General features: G+C 44.1%; 1 protein-coding gene across 1 annotated transcript in view; it reads left to right on the forward strand.

The window, feature by feature from the left end:
* PKHD1 (PKHD1 ciliary IPT domain containing fibrocystin/polyductin) overlaps positions 1-16,482 on the forward strand; it is a 415,790-nt gene that overhangs the window by 20,146 nt on the left and 379,162 nt on the right. The window contains exons 13-21 of the mRNA XM_058554174.1: positions 2,158-2,299; positions 5,209-5,323; positions 6,334-6,612; positions 7,685-7,774; positions 7,867-7,957; positions 8,969-9,111; positions 10,435-10,565; positions 11,357-11,532; positions 14,312-14,450. Coding sequence (XP_058410157.1) covers positions 2,158-2,299; positions 5,209-5,323; positions 6,334-6,612; positions 7,685-7,774; positions 7,867-7,957; positions 8,969-9,111; positions 10,435-10,565; positions 11,357-11,532; positions 14,312-14,450 — 1,306 coding nt within the window. The remainder of the gene's footprint in view (positions 1-2,157; positions 2,300-5,208; positions 5,324-6,333; positions 6,613-7,684; positions 7,775-7,866; positions 7,958-8,968; positions 9,112-10,434; positions 10,566-11,356; positions 11,533-14,311; positions 14,451-16,482) is intronic.

Genomic DNA, 16,482 nt, shown 5'->3' on the forward strand with positions numbered 1-16,482 from the left:
GAATGGCCAGCGGGGTTCAGCGGAGACCATGACCCAGGAAGCATAAATGTAATCGAGACATTGTTACAACTACTAGAGGAAACCCCTAAGCTGCCTCCCTTCATGCTATGGGTCAGCTGCATGCCCGTTGTCTAAGAAGATGGGAGCATCAGAGCACGCTCTTCTATGCTTGTAATGACTGCATTAGACAAGGCCAGAGAGTGGGGCACAATGGGGTGCATGTAAATGATACTTTTTCTTCCCTGTGGGAAGCTGTTCTCTACTTTGAAATGTCGGAATGTATTGTGATGTTGCCACCAGTTTATGCCTAAGTGAGCAGAAACGGAGCAGGCAAGGCGGAGGGTTCCACCCGTCCTCTGTTTAAAACTTCCACCTCATGGCTGCAAATTAAAAGTGCACACTGGAGCACTTTCCTGGTAAGCATTAGAACTGGAGGTTCAAGTGTAGTTAGGGATTAAGGGTGGCTGGAGTGTTACGCAGCTGGGAGCCACAGGCTGCACGTCTGTATTCCTTACCTGCCCCACAAGGGCTGACTTCATGCTTCAACTCTAGGCAGTGAGCTCATCTTCAGAGGCTCAGTGCTTACAAGGAAAGTTGCCCAGCAGGGGGAGAACTCTTTCTAAAGAAAGGCCATTCAGGAGTGAAAAGGCATGAAAGATTTGACTTGAGCATCCTCCAGGTCCTGGATCTGCAGTTTTTGCTCAGGGAAAGGTCCCATCCAAGGAAACAAAACTACTGAAGCAAGTGATGGAGGGAAAGCATTTCCTGTGTCAGGAAATAGGGAGCCTGCTCTGCTTTGAATGGTTTCTGCTTTAGCTACCTGGGTTGTGGTAGGATAATTTCCTGAATGCAGCTGTTCTTGAGAGTTAATAATGTCCTTTATGGAGAGCTTTTGAAATTTCTTCCATAGAAATGGGGCAAATTATTATGTAAAGAAGGGCTTCTCAGTGGTCCCCAGGGGACATTGGTGATGTCTGGTTGTTACAACTGGGACAGTGATGGTGATGCTACTGGCCTCTAGTGGGGAGAGGTCAGGGGTGCTGCTAAACATCTTTCAATGCACAGGACAGCCCTCACCACAGGGTTATCCAGCCCAAATTCCAATAGTGCTGTGGTTGAGAAAACCTGGTTTAAAGTAATATTCTTAAAATATGCTCTTATTTTTCTGCTGCTTCCTCCTCTATTTCTCCTTTTAGAATTTAAGAAGGAACAACAGAAGCAGTTTAAAATAATGATAATTACCTTAGCTATCCTTTATTGGGTGCCTACTATATTTCAGGTTCTTTGTGCATATATTTCAAGTTCCTTTAGTCTTTTTTTTTTTTTTGCCAGAATTGTCAGGTTGGCTTTATTTTTTCCCCCAGCTTTATTGAGATATAATTGACATGTAACTCAAGCTCCCTTAATCTTTAGCATATTATCTCTATGTATTATTGGCCCCATTTTGATGCATGAGAAAATGAAGGCATTGAGTAATTTGCCCAAAGTTACACATCTAGGAAGTGGCAGAAATGGAATCTGAACCCACAAATGTATGTTCCCGGAACTTTTACTCTCAACCCAAGTTAGTATCCGCTATTGATTGCACACATGCCTTTAGTCTCAGGGTTTGCTTAATATAAAACACAAATTAATAAGTACAGCATAATTTAAAATGTCATGTAGTAGCAGCATGCCACATAATTTGTTCTATGTGCAGGTTCACAAATTGAGGCCATGACATGAAAAATTTAAAGATTCCCAATTTTTTGGGAGAAAGGGGCCTTAGGGAATAGAATTCCTAGGCTGAACTGGACCTTAAAAGACCCTGAAGTCCATTTGGGGCTCCAGGAGCATTTGGTTACTCTTGCACATTTTCTCTAGGACTTGGTCCTCTTCTCCAGGCACTCCCATTAAAAAAGGCTCCCTACTCCTCTGAGAATATTTCCCCTGCTGTTCCTTATCAAGTCTCTCTTTCCAAGAGGCTAAACCCTACACCAAGCAGCATTTTCTGCTTTCCAGAACATTTGTATTATCTATACACCCTCCCTCTGTGTCTCAGCTGACTCACCTTTCTAGATAGTGCCTGGATCGTCTTCACTCTGTAATCTGCGGTAAAGTGGTTCCCTGATCTGGGGAGGAACCCCCTGATGTTGACAACATATGCATGTCTTGCAGGCAATCGAGGACTTCTCTTTGAAGTTGGAGATGCTGCTGAGGGCTTGGACCTGACTGAAGCCACCCCTGGGTACAGGTGGCAGATTGTCCCTAATGCCAGTTCTCCATTTGGATTTTGGTCAAAGGAAGGGCAACCTTTCAGGTATGTTGTGGGAAAAGTAGCAGTCCATGTCACTAGCCTAGGTGAGGCTAGGAGACAGAGAAGAAAGCAAGGAGATTTCCAGGGGAAAACTGATAACATCCACCAGTTCAACCACAACAGAGTTGGACCACTGTTCTAAACTGGTGTTGGTCACACTAGTGTACCACAGGCCCTTTATAGGTGCACTATAAGTTTTGATCAGTAGGTAAAATTTATATTTTCAACAATTTAGTTTACAATCTGCTTTGAAGATGACTATTATTAATTGGAAAATTGAACTAGGTAGGACAGGAGAGTGGGTAGAGAGCAGGGCGAAACTTGCTGCAGGTACATGATTGAGAGACGAAATTAATATCTGGCCGATGACAAAGAAGACGCAAGCATTTGCCCTCTGGGCACATGAGAGAGCAAAGGCTGGACAGCACGCAGTTCTGTTGGAATGACCACCCAGTGCCGAAGGTCAACTCAATGGCTGGTGCATAGCAGGGAGACCTCCTGTGGGCTCTGGGAGACATGGTTTTCTGTAGTAGTGACTGCAATGTGATTACGGTTTTCCTGTTTAGTGTTGTTTTGAGTCTTTTTAATCCCTCCAAGGATGTGGCCAAAATTTCTAGTGTTCTAACATAGGCTTAAAGATATAAGTAGTTAGAGAATTGCTTAGACACACTTTCCTTAGTGTGCTTTCAGTGTATATATATATATAGAGAGAGGGATGGATCCTTTACTGTGTGATGGATCTCTTCTTTCAAAACTCTTCTCAAAGAGGCTGGTCATGACTCCTGAGTGTGAATTCCAGCCAATCTGTGACCTCTCCAAGGATTTGGCCATTTTAAACTTCAATTCAATGATGGAATGAAAGGCTTTGTTCCTGTTCAGGGAATTTCAGACATTGAAGAGGCCAAGCAGGGAAGGAAACCTGTGAACAGAATAGAGTTTCTATTGTCCTGGAAGCCTGGCTAATTAGATATTTAACCACCAATATATGGTTTTAAAGTGGCAATAATTTGTGGTCCCTTGTGACACCTAATAATGTATCTTTATCACAGTTTTTGAGGACCATCAGTAATGTTCAAAGGAAAACTTTTCATCTATACTCAGTGTGTTAGGAGTGTTAAGGAGAGAGTCAGGCCATTCTGACTGTGTGATACAACCTGTAGGGTATGTTTCTTTGCCATTTTGAGGAGACACAACCAGATAATAACTCTTTCCATTCTTTCTGACATTCATTTCTTTAAAATTCAAAATTTTTAAATAAAAACACTGGAATATTTATTGATTGATAAATTATTATAATGATGCACCTTTAAATAGTTATTTTCAAAACTATTTTCAGAAAATCTTCTTGGTATTTATTGAGGTAGTTTAATCATTGTCTTAGTCATATCTGTCTCTAGTACTAGGTCATTACACTTTATCTTAAATGTTTAAAAAAAATAAGGTTATTTTTAAAATGTTCCATAAAATTGCCTGCCATCTTCTTCAAAGTTGCAGGTCATATCTTTTAATTTGTAATTGTTGACACCTTCAGTTGACTTTTCTCTGTGAACCCTATTATTTTTAACTGGAAAAATACTCTGCAGGTGTTGAGGTATCTGGTAAGCTCAGAGCAAATTCCTTTTTTGTGCGTGTGAAATATCATTTAATTAACAAACCCCAAACAAGTAAAATCTGTTTGCTGACCACCTATATTAAACACAACACCATGTTCAGCATTGTGAGAGTCAGAAGGTCTAGAGCAAGGCCATTATCCTTGAGGAGTGACCAGCCTCGTCAGGCACATGTACAGCCACAGAGCAAGGCAAGACAGCGTGAAGGGAGTTCCTTCAGTGCATCCAGGCGTGTTTCCTGATCTTCTTATTCAGTTCAGCTCTTATGTATTGACTTATTACTATGTCCCAGGCTTTCTAAGGTATATCACTTCATGACATACAGCAACTGAGGGAATATTTATAACCTAGTTTGCAGATGAGGAACTGTAGTCTTCGATAGGTAGTGGTTTTTCCAATCTTGTACAATTATCAAGTGACAGAACCAAGCTCTGAATTGTTCTGATTTCAAGTCTTGTGATTTCTCCATAAGTCCACCTCTGCCACATCACGAGACACATCATTCTTTACCCATAGGAATATGGTATTGTAAAGAGGACACACCAGTATTGTGAACCTCATGCAGACGCACTTCCGCTTCTATGAAGTTAGTGTCTGCCACGAGGGAGAGGAAAGAGACAAGCCCCTCTTGATATCATTTGGGGCCATTTCAGCTCTATCACTTTACTCCCTTCATAAAGAACTGCACAATGTGTTCAGAAGCAAGGTAAGATTGTTTGGCAGGGAACATATTTGCTAATTTATGATTATCTGCATACACTTACAGCTACACACGCGCACACATGTAAAACGGCTAATGTCTGACATCGGCCAGATGGGTGAGCCAATATACCTCATGACGTATGAATGTGTTGGAGTAGGTGACAAGGAACAAGAGTTCTAGACCAAGTCAAATTAGTTCTAATCAGTGATCTCTCTTTATTTCTAATAATAGGAATAATACTTACTATTGACTGAGTTCCTCCCATGGGCCAGGCCCTGCACTGGCTGTGTTAGGTAGATGTTCTCAGCTAAGCCTCCAGATGGCCCTGTGCTGCGGCTACAACTTTTCTTGAAGATGATGAGACTGCAGGGGAGTTGTGGCCGGTGTGAAGAGATGGCCTGAGATACTGAGATGAGGCAGGCACCTCGTCTGGAAACAGGATAGCTGTTTCCAGAGAACTCTGGCCAATCACATGGCACAAGAGTCAGTGTTTCTTCCTCATGACCATAAAGAAAAATAAAGTCCAAGGGCAGCCATTTGCTGGGTCAGTGATTCAGGCCTTGGCTGCTCTCATTCCTCTGTGTTCCTCTGCTTTACAGAGCTCGGCTCAGTGGGTTCTTTGTGGCCCCAGAGACAAATAATTACACTTTCTGGATCCAGGCAGACAGCCAAGCTGTGCTGTATTTCAGTCGGTCAGAGGACCCAAGGACCAAGGTATTCACATTCCTATCATTTTCCTTTTTCTTGTCCCCAGTCCTCCACTCCCGAAAACAAAAAAAAAAGAATCAAAACTAAAGCTCTCATGTTCTACTAACAGTTGTAACTCGCTACTAAGACCAGGGATTTTAATGTTTTGTGTGTGTGTGTGTGTGGGGGATGTTTCATTTTTTTAAATTGAGAATTGAGATATAATTGACATGATTTTAACTGTTGAAAAAGAATGTGGCTGAATGTGTTGGCCTGTTTATTGAGCACTTACTGTAAGCCGGGCATTATGCTACATCTTTTATATACCTTGTCTCTAGTCTTCACATCATCTCTGTGAGCACTGTATATTTAGCTCCGTTATCCAGATGAGGAAACTGGGGCTTAGAAGGATTGTATGGACAATCCAGGGCCACTTGGATAATAAGAGGCATATTTAGGATTCAAACCCAGATTTGTCTGACTCCAAAACTTGTGCCTTTTCCACTAATTTTGGGTAGGGATGTAGCCAGTCTTATGTAGGAATCTCCTGATCAGCTTTGAAGGATAAGAAAAGGTGCTTTTAACAAACAGCCAAAATTCACTAGTGCCATTGACAAAGTACCACAATATCTTTGTCTCGAATTATTAATATGCTTCTATGAAATTGCTTTGCTAGTTGGCTAGAGAAACATCATAGATTTTGATGTGGTCAAGTCATTCTAGGTTTCTTGAAGGGCTTAATACTACTTTATCCACAGCATCATGTAAACCTGGGGTTTCGGGTTGGCTGTTTCTGCTCTAAATGTGGCCCATCCAGCCTTATCTGAATACTATTCAGTTGAGAAAGAGAGAGAGAGAGAGAAGGAGGGGTGGAGTAGCGTAAACAGCCACAGGCCCTAGTGTGACTGGGCTGACTTGTTGGAAAAGGCAGACAGATCCAAAAACTCCTTGTTAGTAGCTGTCTAGACACTTACTGTTTGAGAAAGACGTGCCCAGAAACGTCATAGTGTTGATCATGATAGTCTCTTGGGGCACAGGTGAAAGTGGCCTCCATCATGGTGGGCACTGCCGACTGGTTTGACTCCTGGGAGCAGAATGGGAATGAAGGGACCTGGCAACAGAAGACCCCCAAGTTGGAGCTGTTCGGTGGAGCCAGGTATTACCTGGAAGCAGAGCATCATGGGAGAGCCCCCAGCAAGGGAATGAGAATTGGGGTTCAGATCCACAACACCTGGCTGAATCCCGATGTGGTCAGCACTTACCTCCGGGAGAAGCATCAGATCCGAACCCATGCTCAGAGACTTCCGGAAATCCAGGTCTGTGTCTCTCCCCTGTCCCATGGGGTTTGGTTCAGAGGCTGAATTCTGGAAGGAATATAGTCTTTCCCAGTGGAAGGATCACTAGCTGGGAGCCAGGAGACTTGAGTTGTAATGATAACTCTGCTGCTGGAGAAATAGGGTATCTATCCAATAGTGTTGTGAGGACATTTAAAAAAAATGCAAAGTCTTACTATGGAGATGACCTTACTTGTGGATTTGGTTTTAGGAATTTAAGTTCCAAGTAAATCTTCTTTTGGAAACTTACTCCCCAAAGTAGAGACAAGGTCATCTGGACACCCACTCCTACCTATGTGCACACGTATGTGTACATGCACGTCAGATTACATAGCTTTTTGACCAATTCAGGTCCTATTTCCCCATATGCTGTGTTTTCTAAGTCTACTTTGTAAAGGTCAAGACCTTTGGGTCTCTCAGTTGTGCCCCATATTTTTGTTGAACAATTTTGGTGTACTTTTCGTTGTTCACTTTTTGGTGTACAAGGATGACCAATATGGACTTGGCCCTTTAAAGCTTACAGCCTAATAGTAAAATATGTACACAAATAACCATGGAAGAAAGTAGAAAATGACAGGTGATATAAGAGATTAAAAATAACAAGTGATAAAAGATAAGTCTTACCCCATAACAAAAATATAATGTGCCTGGCAGGGAATGTATTGAAAGCAAAGCAGAGATTGAATAAGCCTCTGAGAGAGTGTGGCATGCCATGTGGCTGCTTCTGCCCACCAGGCCACCCCGGGAGAGAGTCCTTGGTGAGAAGGGCTGCAAGTGGGCCAGTCAATGGCAACATTTAAGTCTCACACTTGAAAGAGAAGTGGGGAGGTAGCATGGGTAAATAGGGAGACAGACATATGTGCGTATATTATTCCAAGAAAAGTCTTAGGTGATGACACTTGTGTTCTCCAGAAATTTCTATATGATAGTTTAAAAAATTGAAATTATAATAAGAAGACAATAACAAGCTGAGGAAGTATGTCCTATGTTCCTAGACTGTCTCTCTGGCTTAATCCACACACATCCATTAGTCCTGTCACTCTTGACTTTTTAGATGCTGACTGTGTCTGGCAGAGGGAACTTCTTCCTTACTTGGGACAATGTCTCTAGCCAGCCAATCCCTGCAAATGCTACAGCCCATCAGGTGGGAACCTTCTTCAAATAAGGAGAGGTGAGGGATGGAGGAGTCCAAATATGCCTACGGGATGAACTCCTGGTAGTTCTTCTTTTTAACAGATTCAAACAGCCATCGAGGAGTTACTTGCAGTCAAATGCAAACTGGAACCCCTTTCAGCTAACCTTCTATTTCGGCTTGGATTTGAAGAAGGTATTGTCCCTGGTTTGACAAATTCTGACTCTTTTCTCCATCATTGACTTCTGTCTCTTTTTTTTTTCTGTAAAATGGGAATAATCTTCATTTCCTTTCCAAGGGGCTAACAGAGTCAAATGAAGACATGGGAACTGGATTTGGACACTGAGTGTTATGTGGTTATGAGAGTGGTTATGTGTTTGGGAGGGGGCTGCTTGGTGTGAGTATCAGAGAAAGAAAAAGCATCCCTCCTGAGCTGTCGGGTGGAGCAGTTAGACACAAGGATGCTGAGAGGTAGAGGTAAGGAGATGTGTCACATGCCAGACGATGGGAGAAGGGCAAACGATGTAGGTGGGAAACAATAAAACAGTACAATTCTTGTTTAATTCAAATTGCATCTCAAATAAAGGAATTATTACATAAGGCAGTAGTCTTAACAAATTCTAAAAATGTGAAGGTATGTTTTTAAAATACTAATGTGAGTGGCTGGCCTCGGTTGCATAGTGGTTAAGTTTGCGAGTTCTGCTTTGGTGGCACGGGGTTCACAGGTTAGGATCCTGGGCGCGGACCTACACACTGTTCATCAAGCCATGCCGTGCTGGCATCCCATATACAAAATAGAGGGAGATGGGCACAGCTGTTAGCTCAAGGCTAATCTTCCTCAGCAAAAAGAGGAGGATTGATAACAGATGTTGGCTCAGAGCTGATCTTCCTCATCACAAAAAAAACAAACACATACTAAGGTGAACTAAGTTGCAGTTGACACTCCTTGTCTCTTTGCTTCTCAACAGTTTTCCATGTCATGGTACACATAGAAAATGATAATATATTTTTGATGCTCTAGGGCAGACAGGACCCAGAGCCTTCAAGCTGGGGGGTGCCGGCCACCCCAAGCCCTGCCCAGCTTGCCCAAAGGCTGAGGGGCCAATATGACGGCGAACCCATAATCCATTCCCTGCTCACTCGTTGGGAAGCTCTGTCTATTTAACATCTACCCTTCTCTTCCAATTTTATCTGAAGCGCATCCAGGCCCAGAAGGTTCCAGCTCTGATTGGGACCTCACTAGTGGGACAGAGCCCTTCTGTGGGAGGATCAGCCTCCGTCAGCCTCGACACCTTGTCCTCACACCCCCGGCTGCCCAGAAGGGCTACCGGCTAGATCAGTACACACATGTAAGTAGCAGGCCTCATGCGTCCAGGCAAGGCGGGTGGGGACGGGTTATTCTCTGGGGTTGAGACTGAAGAAATAGGAGCGAAAGGAGTGACTGCTGTGATTTGCCCAAGGCTTTTCTGGCTGAGGTTCTAGGTTTCTTAACTGCTGTTTCCGGTGTGAACAGACACCTCCGGTCCTCCGTTAGCTAGTTGTTACCTGGAAATGCCTTTGTATTAGCTGTGAGACCTGTGGAAGTTTTCATATGCTCCAATATTTTCTTTGCTCTCTAGGTGGGAGAGCAGACTATCTGGTTTTGAATTCTGACTGTACATCCTGCATGCCCTCAGTGTCTTTAGTTTCCTCACCTGTAAAATGGGTAATAATGTGGTCTACCTCTCAGGATATTGGTGAAGATTACATGAGATAATCTAGTAAAGTGCTTGTGCAGTGGTTAGGACTCAGTTAAGGCTAGTGATTGTTATTTGTTATAGCTGCTATTGTTATTGATGGATTGACTGAGATATCTCTTGGATACCTCTTATATCCTTTGCATCAATAGCTCTGCCATCCTTCATAAAAGAATGCAGCTCATTTGCCCTTTGGGAACCAACGTGAGCCTCACTCAGGTGGCTGACCTCATGGCAGTGGTTTCGGTTCCTTTCTTAGTTGAACAGCAGTGGGAGCGGGACTAAACGGTTCAGGTGGGGGCACCGCCCATCTTCCAGCCTTTCTTCTGCAGCAGAGACTCCCAATGGGGATGATTTTCCTGTTAGGGGAGAGTTGGCAAAGTATGGAAACATTTTTGCTTGTCACAACTGGAGAAGTGCTACTGGCATCCAGTGAGTAGGTTCCAGGGATGTTGCTAAACGTGCTGCGATGCACAGGATAGTCCTTCAAAGAAAAGAATTATCCAGTCCAAAATGTCAGTAGAGCCAAAGTTGAAAAATCCTGCTCTCAAGTCTACTTGTGCCAAACAATTTAGAGACCAAGGATGCTGGGGAGTTAAGAATTAAAAGACTGAGGCTCAGAGAGGTTAAGTGACTTGCTCAAGGTTGCACAGGTAAGGGGGTCAGAACAAGGGTTTTCTGATTGAGATACTCTAAAATCCTCACTGCCAAGCACAATGCTAGGCATTTAATAACTCTCTGTTAGAGAAATCACAATTTACTCTAAACTCTTTGTCTCTCCAGCTAGGCTGGTGAGCTCTAGGGGGTGGGAACTGGGCTGGCTCTCTCTCTCACAGCCTGAGGCAGGGCTTCGGGGGGTGGACTCTCCTCATACACGTTGCTTGAAAGGCTGCTTCTTGCACCAATAGAGCTGAAGCACTTATCTGGTGTCCGTAGTTGTGCATGGCCTACAAAGGCCCAGTGAATAAGATCCTGAAGGTGACCGTGTCCTTCACAGTCGACTTTCAAAACATCGTTAAGAAGAACATCACCTGCGACTGGAGTCTCGAGGGGACCAGTCCCCACAGGTAGCTACCCTGCGGGGAGGTGTGGGGGGACTTCAGCCAGCTGGGATGGTTAGCTCTCCTGAGGACAGTGGCCCACCTAAGGTACTAACTCTTTATTATATTTGGGCCTCGGATACTAACTTGGGGGTGTGAACACGTTTTGTTTGACAAAGAAGTTTGATTTAAGAGCAGGTAGTTGTTAGGAATATAGTACTTTCTAGAAGGAGTCTGACATTTCTCATAGGGATAGAATCATGGAGCATCATATTGGGAAGAGATTTTAGAGAGCATTCCTTGACATTACAGATGAGAGAAATTAGTGCCAAGAATTTGTGATTCACCAAAATACATTTAGCGAGTGAACAAAGACTGGAATAAAAATTCAGGCATCTTGATCCCTTGATTCAGTGCTCTTTCCACATCTCTCTTACTAGTTTTCTAAGTGGTTTTAAACCTAAACAAGTTCGGTAGTGCCCAGGAGTACTAATCGCCGTGGTTAGAGCCTAACATATGATCTGCTTAAGACACACAATTACATTGTAATTTGAAAATACTACTCACATGGAGTGTCATGAATGAATGATGGACTTAAAATGTGACTCACTGGTGTGACATCACAAGCCGAGCTGAGCCTGTCTTGGATGGACGTTTGTACCTGTGGCACACAGGACTGTCTGGATGCAGGGGTTCTTGGGGTCTCTCTCCTGCCTGCACAGTCCTCAGGCCCTCAGGCTCGAGAACTGGAGCGCTAATGGGAGAGGCCTGCAGGAGCACACGGAGAGGCCCATTTCCTCTCTGTGCCTGTTTTGCAGCTGGCGATTCACTTGCACTGACCTCTGGAACACTTGTGTGCATTGCTCCGTGGATCTGCAGCCGCCTCTGGCAAGCTCCCCAGCGCGGGTTCGTCGGATTGACCTCCTCCCACTGTCTCAGGAGCTGGGCGTGTTCTATGTGGATGAAATTATTATTGCAGACACAAACCTAACAGGTGATCATCGAATCCACTCTCCTCCATGGGCCTGTCCATCAAATGGCAACCTCAAACTTTTCTGCTAGGGGCTGCTTCTCTTTTAATGAAGAGGGGACAGGTGGTTCTCCATCTTGCCTGCCTGTGTCCTAGAAAGAAGACAGAGTTGGGATGGTGTACCCTTGGCCCCTGCGTTTCCCTTGTTAGACCCCCTCTTTTCCTGTTTACCTTGATGCTTGCCCTTGCTTCTGGTGCCTGTGCTCTTATGCCAATTTACCACTTTCTTGCTGAGAAGCCTTGGTTTTCTCATCCATGAAATGCTGAGAAGCCTTGGTTTTCTCATCCATGAAATGGGCATAACGAGGGCCCTATCTCATTGGATTACTGTGAAGATTAACTGAAGTATAACGAACAGAAGTATAATGAATTAACTGAAGCGATCACCATAGGTCCTGACCATAGTAAGTGCTCAATAAATATAAGCAATTATTATTACTATTATCATTATTATTATTAGGCCAGCAGGATTTCTACACCTCTCAATCAGTTAATATCTGTCATAGAAAGTACTAGAAGGAACACAGTAATATCTGGCCCTGTAAGAGGGCTAAAGGTCTGACTTAAGACCCTTAGGACAGACTCAGTGAGAGTTAGAGGGTAGCCACATCCTCCGGAGAACAGGCTCATCTTCTTTCTGCCCATCCAGACTCCTCCACGTCATCACTCAGAGCTCAGGCCTGGCCCCTTTCTCCCTTGACCTCTCTTGGGCACAGTGATCTCACCTGGCTTTGCTTGTCCAAAAATCTAGGGACAAAGTGCTCATCAGGGTCCTCCTGAGGCTGGCCACGTATGATGCTCACCCGGGGGAAGAGAAGCCCATGACCAGGACAGAATGGGACACTTTGCTACTGGGGCCGCCAGACTTCCAACTTCTGTTCACTTTCTCCTTTCCATCAAATCCCTTATGACTTTGGGGCTCAGCTTTCCTGCTTTTCATAGCTTCTCTTTCTTTCTCTCTCCAAGGAGAAAAGGGTTTGATTTCCAAATGTGCAAGCTTTTAATCTTTTGCCTGAAAATTACAGAACTGGGGGCAGGGGAGCTTAGTGGTGGGTGGCAAGAGGACTCTCTTTCAGCCCTGAAATTACCTCATCTTTGATCCTCATCAAAATTCTATCTCTTGTCTGTTTCAGTGGTTTAAGTGTTTTGGGGGCATCTGGATCAGAATGGGTCATTGCTTATTTCAAGCTCTGTTTGTATTCTTGCACACTTAGAAAATAATATTCAAACGGTGTGCTGGGGTGACTGTCTGAATTTCTTGGTGCCTAAGACAACTAGTGGGGCCTTTGGTGACCCCCAAGTGCTGCCCAGATTCCTGGAGGGCTGAGGGGATCAATATTTCATACACTGAACCCACTGATTGGGACACTCAGGACTAGATAGTAGGTGCTGTTTCCCTTTCTCCTCTCCAAATCCTCACAGCCCAGGATCCAGAGCCCTTTCTCACTGCCGCCACCTCTGCCACCAAATGCTGTAGGATCTGGAACCATCTAGCAGTGAGGTGAGGAGGGAAGTGGGAGGGAGAGGTCAGAGACAAGAAGGAAGACTGGAGGTGGCTTGGGTAAAACCATCTGTTTCCCACTTTGTCTAGTTACCCTGCTGGCAACAATTTTCCTTTGAGGATCCTTTAATGGCAGCATAAACTCTACACAATTGGGCTCAATAGTCATAATGTCTGACATTTATCTGATCAATTTAGCACTTGATTATATTCTCCCACCTAATGTCCTCTCTGAAAGTTCTTTTTATCTAGTGGGAGCTACCATTTATTTCTCGTTTAGTTCTCAGAACCCATGAGACAATCCTGTTATCCCCACTCAATAGATGAGGAAGCCAAAGCTAAGAGGGGCTGAGCATCTTGCCCCAAATCAGCTGGAGTGTGGGGGAGATTGGAACCCAGAGATTGTCGACCCCAGAGCCAAACCTCCAATGACTCTCTAGCCAGCTGATTAAATAAACATTTATTGAGCATCTACTCTGTGCCTGGTGTTGTGCAAAGCATTGGGCATGCAAAGACTCTGTCTTTAGACTGTTCATTGTCTCGATTGTACAGTCTTGGGGAAGAAGCTATCCTTTACACAGTGCCTAGTAGGAGGGGAAAAGGATATTGAAATGTCTTGTGCTGGTCATTTAAATCTGCCATCTCACTAAACTCTCCCTGCCAAGCAGATTGGTATCTGTCATGATCCCCACTTTACAAATGAGAAAACAGAGTCTTAGAGAGGTTATGTTGATTAGCCAATGTAACACAAAAAAGTGGAAAATCAGGATTTGAGCAGTGGTCTGTTTTAAAGCTTGCACTCTTCCTGCACACATGCTGACTCCACGTTGTGGATAAACACTCAAGTACCCCCAGTATGTGCCTCGAGTGTTCAGTGGAGGATCAGCTGTCAGGGACCTTGGGAAGGAAAGGAGGAAAGGGTGGCAGTTCACCCTACAACAGATTATCGGGGTGGGGGGGAGGGGCGTGCTACAATGGTGTAGGGAGTGATGTTTGACTGGCTTGGAGCTTAATGAACTTTGCTGTGGAATTGCCTTCATCTCCTTACACCATGACCTTGCATTTTCCTTTTGGTACTAAACTCCTGCCTCCTCTCCCTTTGCTCTTCATGGCAGATAGGTAGGCATCTCTGCTTTAAGTGTGTACTGAGATCTAAGTAACTCAGCATCTCCATTGGGACTTTCCACACAGCCAGTCTTCCATCTTGATTTACTTGATAATAATTGGATCATTGGTTTCTAGTTTCTCAAGCTGATTCTGGAACAGCTCGCCCTGGTGGGAATCTGGTGGAATCACTCTCTGTGGTGGGATCCCCTCCAGTCTACAATGTCACCTCCTGGTTGGCGGGGTGTGGCCTGGAGCTCCCGCTCATCACCGCAAGGTAGGGAGCCATTTTGCTCACCTGTCCCTCCTAAGAATTGCTAGTTGGCCTTGGAAAACACAAAGGTGGGACTTTTATCAGGAAAAGCTACCTGTCTTGTTGCTTAAAACAAGGATTCTCAATCTTAAGAATGCAGCATCAGACTCACCTGGAGGTCTTGTTAAACACAAATTGCTGGGCCCTAACCTCACAGGCTCTAATTCAGTAGGTTTGGGGCATGGCCTGAGAATTTGCGTTTATTTATTTTTTATTTTTAAGTTTTTTTTGAGGAAGATCAGCCCTGAGCTAACATCCATGCTAATCCCCCTCTTTTTGCTGAGGAAGACCGGCTCTGAGCTAACATCTATTGCCAATCCTCCTCCTTTTTTTTCCCTTTTTCTCCCCAAAGCCCCAGTAGATAGTTGTATGTCATAGTTGCACATCCTTCTAGTTGCTGTATGTGGGACGCGGCCTCAGCATGGCCGGAGAAGCGGTGCTCGGTGCATGCCCGGGATCCGAACCCGGGACGCCAGTAGCGGAGCGCGTGCACTTAACCGCTAAGCCACGGGCCGGCCCCAGAATTTGCGTTTATGATGAGTTCCCAAGCAATGCTGATTCTGTTGGTCTGACTATACTTTGAGAACTAGTTTCTAGTGAATTTGTTTAAAAATAGTTGTCTTTTTATGCTTTTCAGAGCTTCACATTACCACTGTTTTCTGTTCGCTCGGCTCATTCTATTCCTGGTATATTAATCTTATTGGAATCCTTTGAGGTGAAATGAAACAAGGAACAAAAACAGCTATTTCTAAGACCTCTCCACCAGATGGCACTAGAGTCCCGTAAGCGTTTCGTCTTACTAGTCAAACCTTCCCAGCCACAGTTTACAAAGCAGTAACTAAGGATCAGGCTCCTCCAAGCTCCTGGAACACTTTTATGCTCTAATTCATTCTTTAAATTTTTTACTAAAACCCCAGTAGAATGGGAAGGATTGAAACGCTCTGCCTTTAAAATTTCCTTTTTTTTAATTCTCTCTCTTTCTAACACGTTCCAAAATGAGTTCTCATACTTAATACCACGCTTGGGACGGTGTATTGAAGGCAGGCGCAGAAAGCTTGAATCTGTGCTCCGCTTTCCTTGACTTAGTGTCCCATGGTCCTCTGGGCAGCAAAGATACACAAAGCCATCAAAAGTATGAAGGAATGAAAGAGCTTCAGGGGTGGAGACGGAGCCGCTGTGTCAGCCAGCCTGCGGTTGTGCTCCAAATGCCAAATTAGGAACTCTGAAATGATAGAGGCTAATTTAGGTTACTCTGAACACGTCCACCCTTAGAGTGGTCCTCACAGCCTTCCTTTCTGAGTTTTCATCAAGTCCCTTAGCTCCTTCTGGAAGCCTCCCACCTAAGCAAGACAAGATGACCTCCAGACTAGCCGCTCCTAGATTCCTCCCCAACACACGTAGTATCGCTCTGTTTCCATATGGTTGTATGTATGCACATCAACATGTAGTACTAAAATAGTATTATTTGTAGAGATCATATATGTTCATTGTTGAAAATTTGGAAAATACAGAAAAACACTTAGAAGAGGATAAAAATCCCTCATAATCCCTCTGCTCAGAGATAACTTCTATAACATTGGATTCATATTCTAACTTCCTTTTTGTATACATATATACATGTACATAACTACTTTTTAAACCTCAAATTGGGACCATAAATTACATATATATTCGCAACATGCCCTTTTCACCTGATGGTATAAATTGAATTTTTTCCCATATCATTAAACATTCTTTTAAAATATGGTTTTTAATGGCTGAACAGTGTTCCATCTCATGGTGTGTCACGATTTATTTGACCCATTTTTTGGTATTAAAAGCAAGATTGGGCAGGCAGTGTGTTTGCACACAGTCGCTAGACAAGAACTTGGCTAGATGGAGTGGCCCTTGTGTCAGCTGGGGATACTGGGTGGGGAAGTACCTGTGGAACAGGGCACTGACTTCTCATTTGAGCTTTGCAAATGGAGTTAGAGAATACCAAGTTCTCCTTTCACTC

Source organism: Diceros bicornis, chromosome 14, assembly GCF_020826845.1.
Source record: "Diceros bicornis minor isolate mBicDic1 chromosome 14, mDicBic1.mat.cur, whole genome shotgun sequence".
NCBI classification, from domain to species: domain Eukaryota; kingdom Metazoa; phylum Chordata; class Mammalia; order Perissodactyla; family Rhinocerotidae; genus Diceros; species Diceros bicornis.